The 18,475-nt window shown below is 61.2% G+C and overlaps 2 protein-coding genes across 3 annotated transcripts in view; both read right to left on the bottom strand.

Moving 5' to 3' along the window:
• Window positions 1-12,542, bottom strand: part of CROCC (ciliary rootlet coiled-coil, rootletin) — a 25,873-nt gene extending 13,331 nt beyond the window's left edge. Inside the window, exons 1-17 of the mRNA XM_017833374.1 lie at window positions 12,429-12,542; window positions 10,192-10,331; window positions 8,994-9,179; window positions 8,826-8,909; window positions 8,656-8,741; window positions 8,030-8,195; window positions 6,801-6,907; window positions 6,512-6,718; window positions 6,339-6,435; window positions 6,169-6,264; window positions 5,449-5,580; window positions 5,177-5,376; window positions 4,184-4,345; window positions 3,639-3,783; window positions 2,513-2,881; window positions 1,687-1,880; window positions 978-1,105 (exon numbers count right to left, since the gene is read on the bottom strand). Of these exons, the coding sequence (XP_017688863.1) occupies window positions 978-1,105; window positions 1,687-1,880; window positions 2,513-2,881; window positions 3,639-3,783; window positions 4,184-4,345; window positions 5,177-5,376; window positions 5,449-5,580; window positions 6,169-6,264; window positions 6,339-6,435; window positions 6,512-6,718; window positions 6,801-6,907; window positions 8,030-8,195; window positions 8,656-8,741; window positions 8,826-8,909; window positions 8,994-9,179; window positions 10,192-10,326 (2,494 nt within the window). The 5' untranslated portion in view covers window positions 10,327-10,331; window positions 12,429-12,542. The remainder of the gene's footprint in view (window positions 1-977; window positions 1,106-1,686; window positions 1,881-2,512; window positions 2,882-3,638; window positions 3,784-4,183; window positions 4,346-5,176; window positions 5,377-5,448; window positions 5,581-6,168; window positions 6,265-6,338; window positions 6,436-6,511; window positions 6,719-6,800; window positions 6,908-8,029; window positions 8,196-8,655; window positions 8,742-8,825; window positions 8,910-8,993; window positions 9,180-10,191; window positions 10,332-12,428) is intronic.
• A 1,115-nt stretch (window positions 12,543-13,657) lies between these two features.
• NECAP2 (NECAP endocytosis associated 2) lies at window positions 13,658-18,462 on the bottom strand. Of its 2 annotated transcripts, none has more exons than XM_017833428.1 (8): window positions 18,229-18,462; window positions 17,366-17,466; window positions 17,183-17,287; window positions 16,157-16,238; window positions 15,615-15,717; window positions 15,109-15,268; window positions 14,909-14,999; window positions 13,658-14,507 (listed from the first exon to the last, which is right to left on the bottom strand). In XM_017833428.1, the coding sequence occupies exons 1-8, from the start codon at window positions 18,324-18,326 to the stop codon at window positions 14,465-14,467; spliced, it is 783 nt and encodes a 260-aa protein (XP_017688917.1). In that variant the 5' UTR covers window positions 18,327-18,462; the 3' UTR covers window positions 13,658-14,464. The 2 variants fall into 2 exon arrangements, with proteins under 2 accessions (XP_017688917.1, XP_017688918.1); XM_017833429.1 differs by lacking the exon at window positions 18,229-18,462 and adding an exon at window positions 18,111-18,131.
• Between the last annotated feature and the right edge of the window lie 13 nt (window positions 18,463-18,475).

The raw sequence follows: 18,475 nt of genomic DNA, 5'->3' as shown, positions 1-18,475 counted from the left end.
AGTGGGGACACCCCCATAGGAGGGGGCACCCCACAGGGGGCAATCCCCATCAGTGGGGACCCCCCTGGTCAGTGGGGACACCATCCATCAGTGGGGACACCCCATCCATTCAGGGGGGACACCCCATCCATTCAGTGGGGACACCCCATCCATTCAGGGGGGACACCCCATCCATTCAGTGGGGACACCATACATCAGTGGGGACACCATCCATCAGTGGGGACACCCCATCCATTCAGGGGGGACACCATCCATCAGTGGGGACACTCCCCATCCGTGGGGACACCATTAATCAGCGGGGACCCCCCCATCAGTGGGGACATCCCCAGGGGACACCCCCCATCAGTGGGAACCGCCCCTCTGATCAGCAGAGACCCCCCCAGTCAGTGGAGATCCCCCCACAAGAGGGGACACCCCATCAGTGGGAACAACCCCCCAGCCTTATGGGGACCCTTCTCATAAGAGGGAACACCCCCCCAGCTAGTGGGGACACCCCCATCAGTGAGGACAGGTGGATGGGGCTGAGGATGGGGATGGGGCTGAGGATGGATGATGAAGAGGATGAAGGTGAAGAGGGGGATGGATGGGAATGAGGATGAAGAGGGGGATGGATGGGAATGAGGATGAGGATGGGGATGGATGCAGCCGGATGGGGATGAAGACAGGGATGAGGATGAAGATCTGGATGGGCGGGGGCAAAGATGAAGGCTGGGATGAGGATAAAGATGAAGATACAGACAGATGGGGATGAGGATAAAGGGGGATGGTAACGAGGATGAATGGGGATGAAGAAGAAGATTGGGATGGGGATGAAGATTAGAATGAGGATGAGGATGAAGACTGAACGAGGATGAAGATGGAAGGGAATGGGGATGGATGGGGGTGAATAGAGACAGCTGAGGATGAGGATGGGGATGGGGATGGGGATGGACGGGGATGGTCAGTGGTGGGACAGCCCCGTGGCCGGGCCCCCTCACCCTCCAGTGCCTCCTTGGCCTGGAGCAGCGTCCGGCCCTCACTCTCCAGCTGCTGGTTCCGGGCCTGGAGCTGGGCCAGCTGTGCCTGCAGCTGGAACACGCTGCTCTCCAGCCCCTCCTTCTCCGACCTGGAATGCCGGGAACACTGCCGGGACAGGCTGGGGGAGCTGCCCTGGCACCCACATCCCCACCCAGCACCCACCTGAGCCCGGAACCTTCCCATCCATCCCAGCACCCATCTGAGATTGGAACCCCCCCCCACTGAGCCCAGAACCCTCCCATCAATCTCAGCACCCACCTGAACTTGGAACCTCCCATCCCACCTGAGCCCAGAACTTCCCCAATCCCGGCATCCACCTGAGCACAGAACCCCCCTATCCATCCAGGCATCCACCTGAGACTGAAACCACCCCATCCCACCTGGGCCCAGCACTTTCCCAATCCTGGCACCCACCTGAGCCCAAAACCACCCCATTCCACTGAGCCAGGAACCCCCTCCGCCCCAGCACCTGCCCGAGCCTGGAACCCCCCACCCATCCCAGTACCACCTGATTTCAGAACTCCCCCATCCCACCTGGGCCCAGAAGTTCCCCCATCCCAGCACCTACCTGAGCCCAGACCCTCCCACCCATCCCATCCCATCCCATCCCATCCCACCTGAGCCCAGACTCCTCCCATCCATCCCCCATCCCATCCCATCCCACCCCACCTGAGCCCCTGTGCCTCCCTGTGGCACTCCTGCCCGTGCCGCTGTGCCATGGCGAGCTGCACGGCCAGCCCGGCGCTGTCCTGGGCCAGCTCCGCGTGGCTCCGGCTCAGCCGCTCCTGCTCCACCCGCAGCTGCTCCTGCTCCGCCCGCGCCCGCGCCAGCGCCTCGCCCGCCGTGCCCTGGGCCTGCAGAGCCTGTGCCGGGAACACCGGGGGCACGGGGAGCAACGGGAACACGGGCAGCATTGGGACCAAGGGAATATCAGGATCACGGGGCGCAACGGGACCACGGGGAGCACCAGGACCGCAGGAATACCGGGACCATGGGGAGCATTGGGACCACGGGAATATCGGGATCACAGAGAGCGCCGGGACCAATGGAATATTGGGATCATAGGGAGCACCGGGACCACCTGGAGCACCAGGACCACCGGGAACACCGGGTACCAGTGGGGAACACTGGGAACACCACAGGGACCACCAAGTACCACAGGGACCATCAGTCACCCCCCACAGAGCACCAGTTACCACACAGGGACCACCAGTTACCACACAGGGACCACCAGTTACCCCTCCTGGATCACCAGTTACCACACAGGGACCATCAGTTACCCCTCATGGACAAGGAGTTACCCCTCAGGGACCCCCAACGGCACCACAGGGTACACCAGTCACCCTTCACGGACCACCAGTTATCACACACACGGACCACCAGTCACCCCCAGGGACCCCCAGTTCCCACGCAGGGATAACCAGCCCCACCTCATGGACCCTCCACCCCTCCCAGTCAGCCCCCACCGCTCCCAGTGCCCCGTCCCGGTGCCCACCTGTGCCAGGTGCTGGCGCAGCCGAAGGTGTTCCTGGCGCAGCGCCCGCAGCTCCGCCCGCACGCCCCGGGACCCCTCCAGCGCCGCGCTCCGGGCCCGCTCCAGGCCCTGCCGCTCCAGGATCCCGGCGCGGCGCCCGCGCTCCAGCCGCGCCCGGAGCTGCGCCAGCTCCCGCAGCAGCTCCCGCGTCCGCAGCCGCCCGCGCTCCCGCTCCTGCTCCAGCCGCTCCAGCCGCCGGCACAGCTCCGCCTTCTCCCGCGCCAGCCCCGACGCCAGCTCCGAGGTCTTGGCCAAGGCGTCCCGCAGCCGGCATTCCTCGGATTCCGCCGCCCGCTGTGCCAGGGCCAGCTCCCCGCAGCTGCCCTGCGCCTGCCACGGCGGGCACCGGGTGGGCACGGCGGCAACGGGGGGCAACGGGGGCACAGGGAGGGTGTCAGGGGCGACTGAGGGGTGGGGAGGGTACAGGGGGTCACTGGGAGGGTGTCAGGGGTCACTGGGAGGAGAGGGAAGGGGGCATGGGGTGACTGGGAGGGTGCCAGGCGTGACTCAGAGGTGTGGAGAACATGCACGGGGTAACTGAGGCATGGTGGGCAGCTGGGGCATGGGGGGCATCAGCTGCAGGGGTGGCATCCCTGCCACCTGCATCCATGGGAATTCACCCACTGCATAGGGATACACCTCTATCCATGGGATGCACCTCTATCCATAGGGATGCACCTCCATCCATTGGGGATGCACCTCCATCCATTGGGGATGCACCTCTATCCATGGGATGCACCTCCATCCATTGGGGATGCACCTCTATCCATTGGGTGCACCTCTATCCATGGGATGCACCTCTATCCATAGGGATGCACCTCTATCCATGGGATGCACCTCTATCCATGGGATGCACCTCTATCCATTGGGTGTACTTCTATCCATTGGGGATGCATGTCTATCCATGGGGGGCACTTCTATCCATAGGGATGCACCTCTACCCGTAGGGATGCACCTCCCTATCCATAGGGATGTACCTCTATCCATAGGGGGCACCTCTATCCATAGGGATGCACTTCTATCCATTGGGGGCACCCGCTGCAATGGGACAGACCCCCTGTGGGTGCTGGGGTTTGGGGGTGCCCACCTTTCCCAGCGCCTGTGCCAGCACATCCCGCTCTCCCCGTGCCAGCTCCGCCTGCAGCTCCGCCCGGCTCTGCTCCTCCCGCGCCTCCAGCAGCTCCCGCTGCGCCCGCGCCCGCTGCGCCTCCAGCTCCTCCAGCTGCCGCTGGCTGGGCACCACGGGGGCAGGGGGGCTCAGCACCCGCGGCGGGGGGCAGAACCCACCCGGGGGGGCTTTGGGGCTCTCACTGCGCTCGAGGAGCAGCCCCTGGGGGTGGGGGACACTGCAGTGCCCACCCCCACCCTGCACCCACCTGTGCCCCCCTGAACCCTCCTGTGCCCCTCTGCACCTGCCTGTGCAGGGGATGCACCTCCATCCACCTGTGAACTCACCTGTGCCCCTCAACACCAACTTGTGTCCCCCTGCACCAACCTGTGACCCCCTGAATTCACCTGTGGCCCCCTGCATCCCCCTGTGCCCCCTGAACTCACCTATGCCCCCCAACACCAACCTCTGCCCCCTGAATTCACCTGTGCCCCCCTGCACCCCCCGAGCCCCCCAGTCCCCACCTGTGCTCCAGCTGCTCCCGGGCGCTCTGGGCATCCCGGGCAGCCTCATCCCGGGAATCCTCGAGCCCCTCGTTCTGGCGCTGGAGCTGCGCCCGCTCCTGCTCCAGAGCTCCCGCCCGCTGCTGCTCCACTGCCAGCACCGCCTCCGCCCGCTCCAGCTCCCTGACGGACACACGGACACGGCGGGGGGGGTGGGCATGGGCAGGCGGATGGACAGAGAGACGAACACGGCGGGGGGGATGGATGGACAGACGGACACGGGGTGGATGGATGGAGAGATGGACACGGGGTGGATGGATGGACAAATGGACATGGATGAGTGGATGGAGGGATGGATGGACAGGCAGACACAGAGTAGGTGGAGGGACAGAGGAACACAGGTGGATGGACAGATGGACGGACGGATGGATGGATGGACAGATGGACATGGGGGATGGATGGATGGATGGATGGATGGATGGATGGATGGATGGATGGACAGGGAGGATGGATGGGTGGGGGATGCTCACAGGTGGGTCAAGAAAGATGCATCAGAATGGAAGGATGTGCAGGGACAGACAGACAGATGTGTAGGGATGGATGGATAGGGATGGATGGATAGGGACAGATAGACAAGACATGGATACAAGCACAGGGACAGATGGACACACGGACACAAGTACAGGGAGAGACACACGGATGCACAGGGACAGACGGACACATGGACACAGGCACAGGCACAGCCAGGCTGGCCTGGTTGGAGCCGGGAACACCCGTCTGTCCATCCGTCCCTCCCTCCATCCCTTCATCCATCCCTCCATTATCTGTCCATCCATCATCCATCTGTCTCTCCATCCATCCATCCCTCCATCCATCATCCATTCATCCATCATCCATCATCCATCCGTCCCTCCATTATCTGTCCCTCCATCCATCCATCATCCGTCCATCCATCCGTCCCTCCGTCCTTCCATCCCTCATCCATCCCCCCCTCCTCTCTCCCTCCCTCGGTACCTCCGCAGCTCCTCGTTCCGCGCCCTCAGCCCGAGTCCCTCCCGCAGCGCCTCGTCCCGCTCCCGGCGGCAGTTCCCGGTCTCCGCCCGGAGCTGCTCCAGCCGCTTTTCCAGCGCCTCCAGCCGCCCCTCGCTGTCCCGCAGCTCCCGCCGCAGCCCCGCGGCCGCTTCCCGGCCCTGCTCTGCCTGGCTCCGCGCTTCCTGCGCCGGGAAAGGGCTCAGCCCCGGCATCATCCTCAGCCTCCCTCCTCCTCCTCCTCCTGCCCCGCTCACCGTCAGCTCCGCCCGCCGCCGGACCAGCCACGAGCGAACGGCGCCGGGGGACAGGGCAGGGGACACGGCGGGACACGGCGGCGACACCGCGCCGGGCGCTGGGGAGGACGCGGGGTCATCGGCCAGCACCGCCTGCGGGACACACGGAGCGGCTGGAGCGGGAACACCGGGAGCTGCGGCGGGACAGCGGGCAGGGAACGGGAAACTGGGGCGGGAAAGGGGAAACAGAGGTGGGAAAGCGAAAACTGAGGCGGAAAAGGTGGAACTGAGGTGGGAAAGGGAAAACAGAGGCAGGAAAGCGGAAACTGAGGCGGGAAAGGGGAAACTGAAATGAGAAAAGGGAAACGGAATCCAGGGAAGGGGAAACAGAGGTGGGAAAGGGAAAACTGAGGCGGGAAAGGGAAAACTGAGGCAGGAAAGGGGGAACTGAGTCAAGGGAAGGCAAAACTGAAGCAGAGAGGGGGAAATGGAGTCATGGGATGGGGAAGCTGAGGCGGGAAAGGGGAAACTGAGGTGGGGAAGGAAGGGGAAGACGAGTGAAGGAAAGGGGAAATTGTGTCAAGAAAAGCAGAAACTGAGGAAGGGGGATACAGAGTCAAGGGATGGGAAAACAGACAGGAAAGCAGAAACTGAGTCAAGGAAGGGGGAAACTGAGTCAAGGGATAGGGAAACTGAGGTGTGAAAGGGGAAACCGAGGCAGGGCCGGGCTGTCCCCAGCACCTGGGTGACGTCGTGCAGGGTGCGGCGGAGCAGCTCCAGCTCCGAGCGCAGCGCCTGCACCTCCTCCGGCGGCGGCTCCCGGGCGCGCGCGGCCTCCTGGAAACACCCTCGGGCATCAGGGTCCGGTCCCGGCTCACCCCCCGAGCCCGGCGCCCCCGAGCCGCACCCACCAGCTCCCGCAGCTGCAGGGTCAGCGCCTGCACCGCCCGCTCCCTCTCCTCGTCCTCGCCCCGCCGCCGCTCCAGCGCCGCCGTCATCTCCTCCAGCCTGCGGCACACACCGGGAAGCGCCGCGGTCCCCGCAGCCGGCCCCGCAACCCCCGAGCCCCCCGGACCGTCCCTACTTGGCTCCCAGGGCGGATTTCTCCAGGTCGGCATCTCGTGCCCGCGCCGCCAGCTGCTCCTCCAGCTGTGCCAGGCGCAGCTCCCGCCGCTCCCGCGCCGCTCCCGCCTGGCTCTCGGCCAGGCGCAGGTTGGCCCCCAGGGCCAGGCAGGCGGCGTGGGCGGCGCGGCCCGCCCGGGACACCTCGTGGCCCAGCTCCGACAGGTCCCTGCGGGGGGAGATGCGGGGGGGCAGCCGGAGGCCCTCGGGAACCCCCAGGGATCGCCCCCCCGGCCGGGACCCCCGCTGACCTCTCGGTGCTGGATTTCATGTCCCCGAAGTGCCGCCGCAGAGCCACCACCTGCCTCCAGAGGGTCAGGAGCCGGCTGTGCTCCGTGCTGAAGTAGGCGTTGAAGGACTGCGGGTAGGTGGAGGGGGGTCGGCGCCCGCTGGGAGACCCACCACGCTCCCCAAATTCCCAAATGTCCCCCTGGCCACGCCCATCACCCCGCGGTGCTGCGCAGCCCCAATTCCCTCAGGCACAGAGAGAGTTGGGGACACATCCCCTTGCCTGGCATCCCCTCCCCATCATATCCCCTGTACCCCCAAATCCCTCTCTGTGCAGCACTCCCCGTGGCCCCACATCCCTCCCAGTGGTCCTGTATCATTTTCCATGGTGCATCCCTGCATCCTCCTGCCTCACAGCCCCTTCCCATCACACGTCACATCCCCAAGTTCTTCTCCAGGCAACATCCCCCATGACCCTGCACCCCTCCTGGTGCAGGAGTCTCCAGGTGGTCCTGGAGACTTTCCATGATGCTTCCTTCTGACTCATATTCCTTTCCCACCACAAGCCACATCCCCTGCACCCCCAAAGCCTTCTCCATGCAACATCCCCACAGTCCTGTACCCCTCTGGTGCTCCTGCATCCCCTTCCATGTCACAGCCCCCATGGTCCCCCATCCCTCCTGCTGGTCCTGCACCCCTTTCCATGAGGTATCCCCACGTTATAGCCCCTTCCTACAATGAGCCACATCCCCTGCACCCCTAAAATTCTTCCCTGTGCAACATCCCACATCCCTCCAGGTGGTCCTGCATCCCTTTCCAAGAGGTATCCCTGCATTATATCCCCTTCTTATCACAAGCCACATCCCCTGCACTCCCAAATTCTTCTCCATGTAACATCCCCCACGACCCTGCACCCCTCCTAGTGGTCCTGGAGACTTTCCATGATGCTTCCCTCTGACTCATATTCCCTCCCCATCATGTGCCACCTCCCCTGCACTCCCAAATTTTCTTTGCCACATCCCCCATGGTCCCACATCCCTCCCACTGGTCCCGCATCCCTTTCCATGATACATCCCTGCATTATATCTCTTTCCCATCACGTGCCACATGGCACGTGCTCCCAAATGGAACGTCCCACAAGACCCTCCATCCCTCTCCGTGATCCCGCATCCCTTTCCAAGCCACATCCCTCTGCCTCACAGCCCTCCCTGATGGATCCCTGCCTCCCCCCACATTCCAGGGCCCCCCGGACCTCCTCCTCGCGCCTCCACTCGGCCTCCCTCTGCTCCAGCTCATCCCTGCTCCGTGCCCAGTCCGCCGTGAGCTTCCGGATGTCCTCGCTCAGCGCCGCGTTGGCCGCGTTGGCCTGTTCCAGCTGCTCCCGCAGCATCGAGTTCACCTGCACCAGGCTGCTGCTCCTGGGATGGGGACACAGGGACCCGTGGAGCATCCCACCGGGAATGCCCAACACCTGCCCAGGGACCCCCACTCTGCTGCTCCTGGGATGGGGAGGGAGGGGATGGATGATGGATGGAATGTCCCCCCAGGAACTCCCACATCTTCCCCAGGGATCGTGCTCACCTCTGCTGCTCCTGGGATGGGTGGAATGGCCGGAGCATCCCCCTGGAAATCTCCCCAACTCTCAAGGATCCCCACTCACCTCTGCTGCTCTTGGGATGGAGAGGATCCCCCTCCTGGGAATCCCCAAACCTCCCCAAGGATCCCACTCACCTCTACGCTCCTGGGATGGAGGGAATGGAGGGGATCCCCCTCCTGGGAATCCCCACACCTTCCTGAGGATCCCACTCACCTTTGCTGCTCCTGGGATGGGGGGTCACCGTGTCTGGAGCATCCCACCCCTCCAGGGATCCCGCTCACCTCTGCTGCTCCTCTTCCAGCCGGATCAGGGCGTTCTCCAGCTCGTTGCTGCTCTCCTCCTCTGGCTGGGAGCCGCTGGCATCCAGCTGGATCTGTGGGAACATCCCGCTCGCCACCACCTCGATCTGGGGGGGGTTTGGGGCAGGACATCCCCTGGGCCCATCCCTCACCGTCAGCCTCTCCTGCTCCAGCTCCGTCGCCTTCTCCAGCAGCTGCTGCTCCACTTCCCCACATTTCTTCTTGTACTGCAGCACCTGCGGGGGGACGGGGCCGTGACACCGGGGGTGACACCCGGGGGGGCTCCCAGACCGTCCCTGCTCCCCCCGGGAAGGATTTACCTTGGCCTGGAGCTTCTGCACGAGCTGGGCCTGTCTCTGCTGCCCCTCCTGGTAGGCCTGGAGCTTCCGCTTGTAGGCGGCTTGTTCCTCCTCCAGGAGCCTCCGGAGCTCGATGTTGTGCTGGGCCAGGCTCCGGCTCTCGGCCGCTTCCCGCTCTCCCGCCTCCGTGCGCAGGGATTGCTCCAGCTGGGAGAGGGGTGGGATACGGGCTGGCACCCCCCGGCACCCCCCGAGCACCACCCATCATGTCCCAGGAAAGCTGGGGAGGTCCCACAGCAAATCCTGGAGAGCCACAGCCAAGCCCCCAACAAATCCCACCTTCCCCCCCAGATCCCACCTTCCCCCCCAAATCCCAGCTTCCCACCCTCTTTGCACGCCCAGGGAGGGGAGGGATGGGAAGTTTTGGGGGTGCTTTCCAAACTAACCCAACTCTCCGTGTGGGGGCTCAGCAAAGCCCCATCCCGGCCTGTGCCCGATGGATCGAGGGCGGGAGGGACAATTCCCAGGGGATATTTTCCTGATGTTGGGGTTTTGTTCATAACCAGGCCCAGACAGAGGGATTTCTTCCAAACTTCCAACCCCCCTCAATTCGGGTCTCCCAGGAGCCGCTCTCAGCACTGGAAGGGCCAAAGCCCTTTTGAATTCCCAGTTTCCTTGGCAAAGGAATGCACCGGTGGGGGGGCTGCTTCCCGAAAAGCAGCAGCACCAACAAAACTGGGATGGAGGAGGGGGATGCTTTGTGCTTCCCACAGGACAAGCCCTGGCGAGCCAGGACGGGTCCGGACACGCCGGCACCACAATTCCCACCACAATGGCACCCCGGGAGCAGGGAATGCCGAGGGTGGGGGTTGTACAGCCGTGGGTTGGGGGTTAGAAAGGGGGGTTTGGGGTTAAAAACGTGGGTTTGGGGTTAAAAACGTAGCTTTGGGGTTAAAAGGGTGGGGGTGGGATTAAAAGGTGAGGTTTGGGTTAAAAAGGTGGGTTTGGGGTTAGAAAGGTGGGTTTGGGGCTAGAAAGGTGAGGTTTGGGGTTAAAAGGGCAGGTTTGGGGTTACAAAGGTGGGTCTGGGGTTACAAAGGCGGGTTTGGGGTCAGAAGGGTGAGTTTGGGGTCAGAAGGGAGAGTTTGGGGTTACAAAGGTAGGTTTGGGGCTACAAAGGTGAGGTTTGGGGTCAGAAGGGGGGGGTTTGGTGCCCCACCCTCTCGCTGATGGCATTGTACTTGATGGCCAACTCATCGCGCTCCGCCCGGCTCTGGGCCAGCAGATCCTCCACCCGGGACAGCTCCTGCTGCAGGATCCTGTTCTCCTCCTGGAGGGACAGCAGCGAGGACATGGCCCCTGCGGGGTGGGGCCGGATGGGATCCAGCCCCGGGACGGAGCCAAGGCCCCCTTTGCTCCCGGAGCTGCCTCGTTCCCTGGGAAGGGGCTGCGCCTCCCCCGCGCGCTCCGGGAGCGGTTTGACCCCCCCGGGCTGGAAACGCCTCCCTCCCACAACTTGGCCGTGCCGAGGGATGCCCTTTGGGGTGGGAGGACTGCTGGAAATGCACAGTTGCAGTCTCAAAGCCTCTGAAAACTCACAGCTGCCACGCTCAGACCCACGCTCAGACCCCCAAACCCGCTGCAGACTCGGAGCTGCGCTCACAGAACCACTGCAAATTTGTGTTTGGGACCACAAACCCACTGCAAATCCATCACAAAAGGGCTGCAGCTTCGCAGTTGCGATGGCAAAACAGCTGCAAACGTGTTTGGGATCCCCAAACTACTGCAGGGTCACGTCTGTGACGGCAAGACTGCGACAGTCACAGCTGCGATCACCAAAAGTGCCACAAATTCACACTCATGACCCCAAACCCGCTGCAGATTCCTGCCTGTGGCCCCAGACCCACTAAGATCTGCAGCTGGGATCACAAAAGTGCTGCAGATTTATAGTTGCAATCACCAAACTGCCACAAAATTTGCATTTATGATCACGAAACTGCTGCGAAATCATGTCTGTGATCATGAAACCACTGCAGATTTGCAGCTGCAATCACAAAACTGTCACCAATTTGCACTTATGATGCCAAAAACTCCGCAGATTTGCAGCTGGGATCACAGAAATCCTGCAGATTTACAGTTGGGATCCCAAAATCACTAAAAATTCCCATTTGTGATCCCGAACCCGCTGCAGATTTGCAGTTCCTATCACAGAAGCGCTGCAAATTTAGAGTTGCAATCATAAAACCATCCCAAGCTTGCATTTATTATTCCAAACCCACTGCAAATTCCTGTTTCTGACAGCAAAACCACTGCACATTTAGAGTTCCAATCCCAAAACTGTCAGAAATCTGCATTTATGATCCCCAAACACTGCAAATTCCTGTTTGTGATCCCAAACCCTCTGCAGATCTGGAGTTAAAATCACAAAACTTGCTGCAGATCTGGAGTTAAAATCACAAAACTCGCTGCAGATCTGGAGTTAAAATCACAAAACTCGCTGCAGATTTATAATTGCAATCAGAAAACTGTCACAAAATTGCACTTATGATCCCCAAAACTGCTCATTTCCAGTTGCAGTCCCCAAAAATGCTGCAGATTTACAGCTGCAATCCCAAAACTGCCACCAAATTTGCATTTGTGATCCCAAAATCTCCACAGATCCCTGTTTGTGATGCCAAACCCACCACAGATTTGCAGTTCCTATCACAAAACCACTGCAGTTTTATAGCTGCAATCACAAAACTGCCACAAACCTGCAAATATGATCCCCAAAACTCTACAGATTTCCAGCTACAATCACAAAACTGCTGCGGATTTACAGTTGGGATCCCCAAATCACTAAAACTCCCTGTTTGTGATCCCAAAGCCGCTGTAGATTTGCAGCTGGCATCACAAAGTGCTGCAGATTTACAGCTGCAATCCCAAAACTGCCACAAAATTTGCATTTGTGATCCCAAAACCTCAGCAGACTTCCAGCTGCAATGAAAAAAATCACTGAAACTTTGTGTTTGTGACCCCAAAAGTGCTGCAGATTTACAGCTGCAATCCCAAAACTGCCCCAAAATTCGCATTTGTGGTCCCCCAATCTGCCCACGTTCCCGTTTGTGATCCCAAATCCGCCACAGGTTTGCAGTTCCTTATCCCAGGGCTGCAGATTCCCGGTTACAATCCCCAAACTGCTGCAGATTTTTGCACTTCCTGATCCCAAAACCGCTGCAGGATTTCCAGTCGTGACCCCCAAAACCGCCGCGCGTTCGTATTCGCAGCCCCGAACCCGCCCCGATTCGCCGCCGCGACCCCAAATCCCAGCACAAAAGGCCCCTTTATCCCAACCCCGCTGCCCGGGCGCCACTCCCCGTGCCATTCCCATTCCCATTCCCATTCCCATTCCCATTCCCATTCCTGATGCCGCGCTCCCGCTCCGCGGCTCCGCGAGGGGGGACACGGGGACCCCACCTCAGCCTCGGGCTTCCCGGAGCATCCAAGTTGCCCTCGGCACCCCCTCGGCGCGGCCTCTTTGTCCCGACCCCCCTTTTCCTGGGATTTTGGGCTGTTTCCACCCCTTTCCTGGGAGTGGAAAGCGGATGCGAGGTCGGGATTAGCCCGAAATCCCGCCGTCCCCTCCCTGCGTGACGGCGGGAGCGGGGACCCTCCTCTTCCTGGGGGGGTCCCAACGCCTCCGACACCAACATTCCACCATCCTCCTCCAAAAATACCCCTCGGCATTCCCGGCCTTTGGAAATAAACCCACCCCGAGGCTCTTGGCGAGAAGGAGGAAAATGAAGGAAAATATAAACAGATACCAACCCCCCGGCGCTTCCCGCGAGCAAAACGGGTGGGAAAGTCCCGGCTCGGCGGCGGGATGGGGATTCCAGCAGGGAACGGAGCTCCTTGGGAAGAGGCAGCCGCTCCCCTCGTTAAGCCCCGGCGCTCATTAAGCTCATTAACGCCCCGGGGTTCGCTCCGGCAGGAAAAGCTCCGGGGAGGAGCGAGCCGGGGTTGCCAAGGGGTGAAGCGGCTTTAAACCCTCCCCCGGGATGTGGGAATGTACCGGGACTCGGGATGATCCAGCTTTAAACCCTCCCCCGGGATGTGGGAATGCGCCGGGACTCGGGAGGATTCCCCGCGCCGCCGCCTCTGGAGCAGCAACGTTCCCCCTCTCGGGTAATTCAGGATTTTTTCCCCCCCCGGTAGGGAAAGGGGACGGGAAATCCCCGATCCGAGCCCCAAACCTGCCCCCAGTGGGGGCCGGAGACATCCCTGCTCCCGAAACAAGGGATGGATCCCATCCCAAGCCACACTCTGCTTTCCAGGGGGTCTCCCACCCTCTTTCCCAATCCCCCCCTCCAGGGAAAGTGCCCTTTCTCCTCCGGATTACAGGGACCAGGCAGATGGGATTGAGGATTTATGTTGCCTTGGATCCCTGCAGCCAAGGGGAAGCTGCCTCCAATCCCCCCCCTCGAGCACTTGTGTCCCAAAAACCCTCCTTTTCCCCCCATTTCCTCCCTCACCTCCCTCTCCCGGCGACCTTCCCAAGCACAAACCACTGCTAAGCAACAGGTTCTGTTGTGCTTCCCCGGCCAATCCCCTTCCCATTCCCGTTTCCTTGGCACCACCGAGGAGAGGGAACCACAGAAGCCCATCCCAGTCCCTCCGAGCAGCCCCGGGGGAGGAAAAGATTCCACTGTGGCATCCAAAGCGTTTTATTGTTCACTCTGAGGCGTCCCAGTCTCACCTGGCTTTGCTGCCAGGCCCAGGGAAAAGCTCCGAAAGCAAAATGCCCGTCAGCCAGTTGGAAAAGGAAAAGTCCAAGGCACTGAATAAAAAAACAAGTGGGATTTCGTACGTGGAAAAGGCTTCATATAAATAGGTAAGAAAATATTTCTGTGTTTAGGGAGGAGTCTCAACCCCAGCTCTGTCCAAGAGACCGTTCTGTCCCTAATGAAAAGTCCATGGAAAGAAGTAAAAAATCCTGTCTTCAAAGGAGAGCAGGAATAAAGCAAACTTCCCAGAGTAAGAAATGAGGAATTTCAGCATGGAAACACCACGGCTGGAGCTTCCCAACATCCCAGGTAAGTGCTCAGGAAGAAAACCAAGGTGATATTCGGCATCTTGGCAGGCGTCGTGCGGAGCTGGGAGGTGGGATGTCTCCAGGAGGATGCTCCTTGCCCAGGGAAGGATTTATCCAGCCCAAAAAACCAAGGAGAAAGTCCCTGAGGAGACCCCAAGCACCCCCTTGTTATGGAGGAGAGGGGACGAACCGGATGGTTTTTCCCAAGGGAGAAGGTCTCCCGTGATCCAGGGGGAAAATAACAGACCCTGGATGCAGCAGGCACGGGGGTGTGGAGTGTTTTAAGGCACGTGGTTGGTTCTTTCCAGCACTTATTCCAGCATTTTGATGCCAGGCAGGATTTAAGGGCAGGAGTGAAGGTGTCCTGAAGCTGCTTCTTTGGTCCCAAAGGAATCCCGAGGATCCCAGTACCCTTGTGGGCTCAGAACTGGACCCAGTTCCCCTGAGTCTGGTTAGGAGTCGACCTGGAGAGAGGGAAAACCAGGGAAAAAAGGGGATTTAGACCTGGAAGGGGCATCCAGGCAGCAAATGGGTCCTCCAGGATCACCCCAGAATTATCCTGGAGCACGAAGTGCCCGTAGACTTGAACTCAGGGAATCTGCACCCCACAGAACCACGGAATGTCCTGAGCTGGAAGGGCCCCCAAGGATCACCCAGTCCAACCCCTGGCCCTGCCCAGGACACCCCAAAATCCCATCCTGTCCCTGGGAGCATTGTCCAAACGCTCCTGGAGCTCTGGCAGAGTTGCTTTTGAATCCCGAAGTTGGGACTGGGTGGAGCAGTGCCCCCACCCCAGCGGGGTTTTCCAGCAAAACCAGCAGGATTTGGGGCACCCTCATCCCACCCAAAGCCCCTCCAGGCTCACCCCGAAGCTTTGGCAAAGTCTCCCCAGGCGTCGGCAGCGGGAGCAGCGGGAGCAGCGGGAGCAGAGGGCTGAGGCCAGGACAGCACCGAGTCTGTGGGCAGAGAGAACACAAACACCAGGGGTTATTTCCTGCCCTTGTTCCCGCATTCCCCCAGCTCCAAAGGATTCCATGGAGCCTGCCGGCTCTGCCGTGCCCAGACCTGTGATGGGCGTTCCCGGGAGCTGGGCGGGGCCGGGCAGGGAGGGCGGGCGCTCTCCACAGGATTTCCCCCCGGGAGGTGGTGGGAGCAAAGTCAGGCCCCCGGGCCCTGCAGGACGTGGTCTGGTGTTCCCTGTGGCTCCTTCCTTTTTCTTCATGTTCTGAAAGAAGAGTGGGAATTTTGGGTGGGATCACATTCAAAGCCAGAGCTGGGGAGCAAATCCCACAAAGCCAAACGGGTTTATTCTGGGGATAAAATCCTGCGGTGCTGGGATATCCCACTGCTGGTGCATCCAAAGGGGTCAACCAAGGGTGGTTTTTTTGTCCAAAAATCCCATAAACCCGGTTCTGGAACCAGGAATTGTAACACAACCCCCCGCAAATCCCTGCAGGCAGCGTTATCCCAATGGGCTCTGCTCCAGCATTCCTCCTGCGTGAGGATTTTGGGGAGAAGCCGCTGCTTTCTTGTGCCACCCGAGGTTGGAATTAGCTGGAAAAGCCCCTCACAGCGATGTTGAGTTTGATGGTTTGTCCTTCCTTGAATCCCAGGTCCAGTTTGGGTCCCTGATCCAGGTCCTGCCGGGCCAGCTCACTCTGCTGCCTCACCCACCTGCGGGAATTAAATCCATGGAAAAGGAGACGTCACCAGGCTCCCCCAGACAAATCCTGCTCAGGATCATCCCCTGGGCCCGGCAGCAGCTCCTTAAAGGCTTCGGACGTGACCCGAGACCTCACCTGCCAGGGCACTGCAGGGACAATTCCCACGGATCCTCCAGCCATCCCTCCCCAAACCCCACCATTCCCAGCAGCTGGAGCAGCATCCCAGTCCCTCAGGGGCACCCCCTTACAGGTGGCATGTGAAGGAGGGAAATAAATCAGGGAATTTGCCCCCTTTGGGGCTCGGAAGCCCAGTTTGGGACACGGCTGATACAGAGGGCAGGGATACAAGAGTTCCCAGCTCTTCCCACCACACCTGCCCACTTCTCCAACATTCCTGGGGGACACCTGCCAAAACTGGAGCTGAGGAGCCAGGAAAGGCGCAGACTCACTTGAAATGGTCCTGCAGGGCCACGTTGAAGTCGAAGGCGTCCCCTCGGTCCGCGAAGCCGACCCCGATGAACGCCCGGCGGCCTGGGAACGGGGAGGGATAGGGGCTGGAATGCACAGCAGCGGAGGAGCAGGGATGGGATAGTCCATCCCACACATCCTCGTGCCTGCTGCCAGCTCCAGTGAGAGCTGGGACTGTGGAGCCTGAGCCATGGCACTGGAGATCACGGAATCACAGAATCCCAGGATGCTTTGGGTTGGAAAGGACCTTAAGGATCATCCCATTCCACACCCTACCATGGGCAGGGACACCTCCCACTAGCCCAGGATGCTCCAAGCCCCGTCCAACCTGACCTTGGACACTCCCAGGGATGGGGCAGCCACAGCTTCTCTGGGAATTCCATCCCAGCCCCTCCCCACCCTCACAGGGAGGAATTCCTTCCCAATATCCCATCTATCCCTGCCCTCTGGCAGTGGGAAGCCATTCCCTTGTCCTGTCCCTCCATCCCTTGCCCCAAGTCCCTTTCCAGCTCCCTGGAGCCCCTTTAGGCACGGGAAGGCCACAATTAGGTCACAGCAAACCCTTCCCTTCTCCAGGGATTTCACCTCGTTGGTGTAAAACCCCTTGGAAGGGAACACGAAGCAGAGCTGGCACCACGGGGAGGATCCTGTGCCCTCACTCCAACACCGAGCAGGAAAATCCAAGTGTTTGTGTTCCTGGTGAAGGTCAGAGCCCTGCTGATGTGTGGGAGTGAGAGAGTTCCTCCCTCTGCCACCCTGTGCAGGGAATATCAGCCCTTAAAAGCAGGAATCTTTTCCAAACAATAATTCCTCCTTTTGCTACCCCAGGTAGGGAATGTCCTGCCCTGGAAAGCAGGAATCCTTCCCAAAAGGAGGGATCCTTCCCAAACAATAATTCCTCCCTTTGCCACCCTATACAGGGAATATCCTGCCCTGGAAAGCAGGAATCCTTCCCAAGCAGGAGCAGGGAGGGCTCTGAAGCCGTCCCAAGGTCTCTGGTGACACACCATTCTCATCCTCGATCCGGATGACGAAGTATCTGCTGGAATCCGTCACGCTCTCCACAGCAATTCCCGGGAACTGCTCCACAGGTGCCTGGGCAAAGAGCTCCCCTGGAAAAGAGAGACAGGAGCGGGATAACTCCAGGGCACGGCAGCACATTCCCGCGGGATCCATGGATCGCCCCTCACCCGAGGTCTTGTCCTCCAGGCGGATGAAGGCGGTGCTGCCGCGGGCCGTGATCCGCAGCCGCCCGCTCCAGGCCGGCTGGTCCAGCTGCCACTCCGCGGCTCTGGAAAACAGGGAATGCGTCTGAGCCGCCCCCCCAGAGCCCTCCGAGTGCCCCCCAAAGGCCCCTCGGAGCTGGGATAGGGAGCCGCGGTGGGAAGGAGGGGGTTTGTCCCAAGAGCTCCCGTTTCCCCCAGAGCAGCTGCTGGGTTTGGGTTTGGGGGGAGCAGCAAGCGCTGCCCGGGAGGTTTCAGGTCCCTTTCTGGGTTTGGGTTCAGGGGGAGTAGCGAGCGCTGCCCGGGAGGTTTCAGTTCCCTTTCCACAGGGGTTCGGAGAGAAGCAGCTTCTGGGTGGTGCTGGGCTGGGCCAGGCACAGCCTGGCTGGGCCAGGATGGACTTTAGTCCAGGACTGATGGGAGGGGGACCCCAAAACACCCGGGGGGATGGAGACAAGCCCTGTGGGGCAGGGATGGGGGACAGGGATACCCTGGGGGGGCAGAGAAACCCTCTGATGGACAGAGATACCTCAGGGGGCACTTCTTGCTGCCCCCGGGGAGTTGCAGACCCCAAATAACTTATGGGGCCTGTATAACCCCGCTCCCCACAGTGAGGGGCGAACCCCAAACACCCTCTAAGGAGGGGACCCCCACGAACCCCACAGGGAGGGGCTGCCCCCAAACACCTTATGAGGAAGAGGGGACCCCTCACCCCATGGCCGGGGAGACCCCCGAGAGCCCACAGGGAGGGGACCCTGCCCCCCGAGGGCAGGGGCGGCCCCCCCGCGCCCGGAGGCGCTGACACCGCTCGGGGCGGGCTCGGGTCGCACCTGTAGCCGCGGTTGGAGGCCCTGGGCGGGACGCGGTACACGAGCACCGCCGGTTTCACGCACAGCACGGCCTCGTAGTCCTCCCCCTCCGCCGCCATCGCGGCCCCGTCCCGGAGCCGCTCTGTCCCGGGGCCGCTCTGTCCCGGGGCCGCTCTGTCCCGGGGCCGCTCTGTCCCCGGGCCGCTCTGTCCCGGGGCCGCTCTGTCCCGGGGCCGCTCTGTCCCCGGGCCGCTCTGTCCCCCGGCCG

The sequence above is a fragment of the Lepidothrix coronata genome, unplaced genomic scaffold (assembly GCF_001604755.1).
Source record: "Lepidothrix coronata isolate B3197 unplaced genomic scaffold, Lepidothrix_coronata-1.0 Scaffold214, whole genome shotgun sequence".
Lineage (NCBI taxonomy): Eukaryota > Metazoa > Chordata > Aves > Passeriformes > Pipridae > Lepidothrix > Lepidothrix coronata.
The sequence above is the reverse complement of the archived record's forward strand: the minus strand, read 5'-3'. Positions and strand labels throughout refer to the sequence as shown.

Excerpts from the sequence above, each read along its gene's own strand:
- NECAP2 (XM_017833428.1), bottom strand. The coding sequence starts at position 18,326 with ATGGCGGCGGAGGGGGAGGACTACGAGGCCGTGCTGTGCGTGAAACCG. Across the intron at positions 16,239-17,182 it reads CCGGATCGAGGATGAGAATG|GCCGCCGGGCGTTCATCGGG; the intron begins GTGTGTCACCAG and ends CCCCGTTCCCAG. Across the intron at positions 14,508-14,908 it reads GACTTTGCCAAAGCTTCGGG|GTCGACTCCTAACCAGACTC; the intron begins GTGAGCCTGGAG and ends CCCTCTCTCCAG.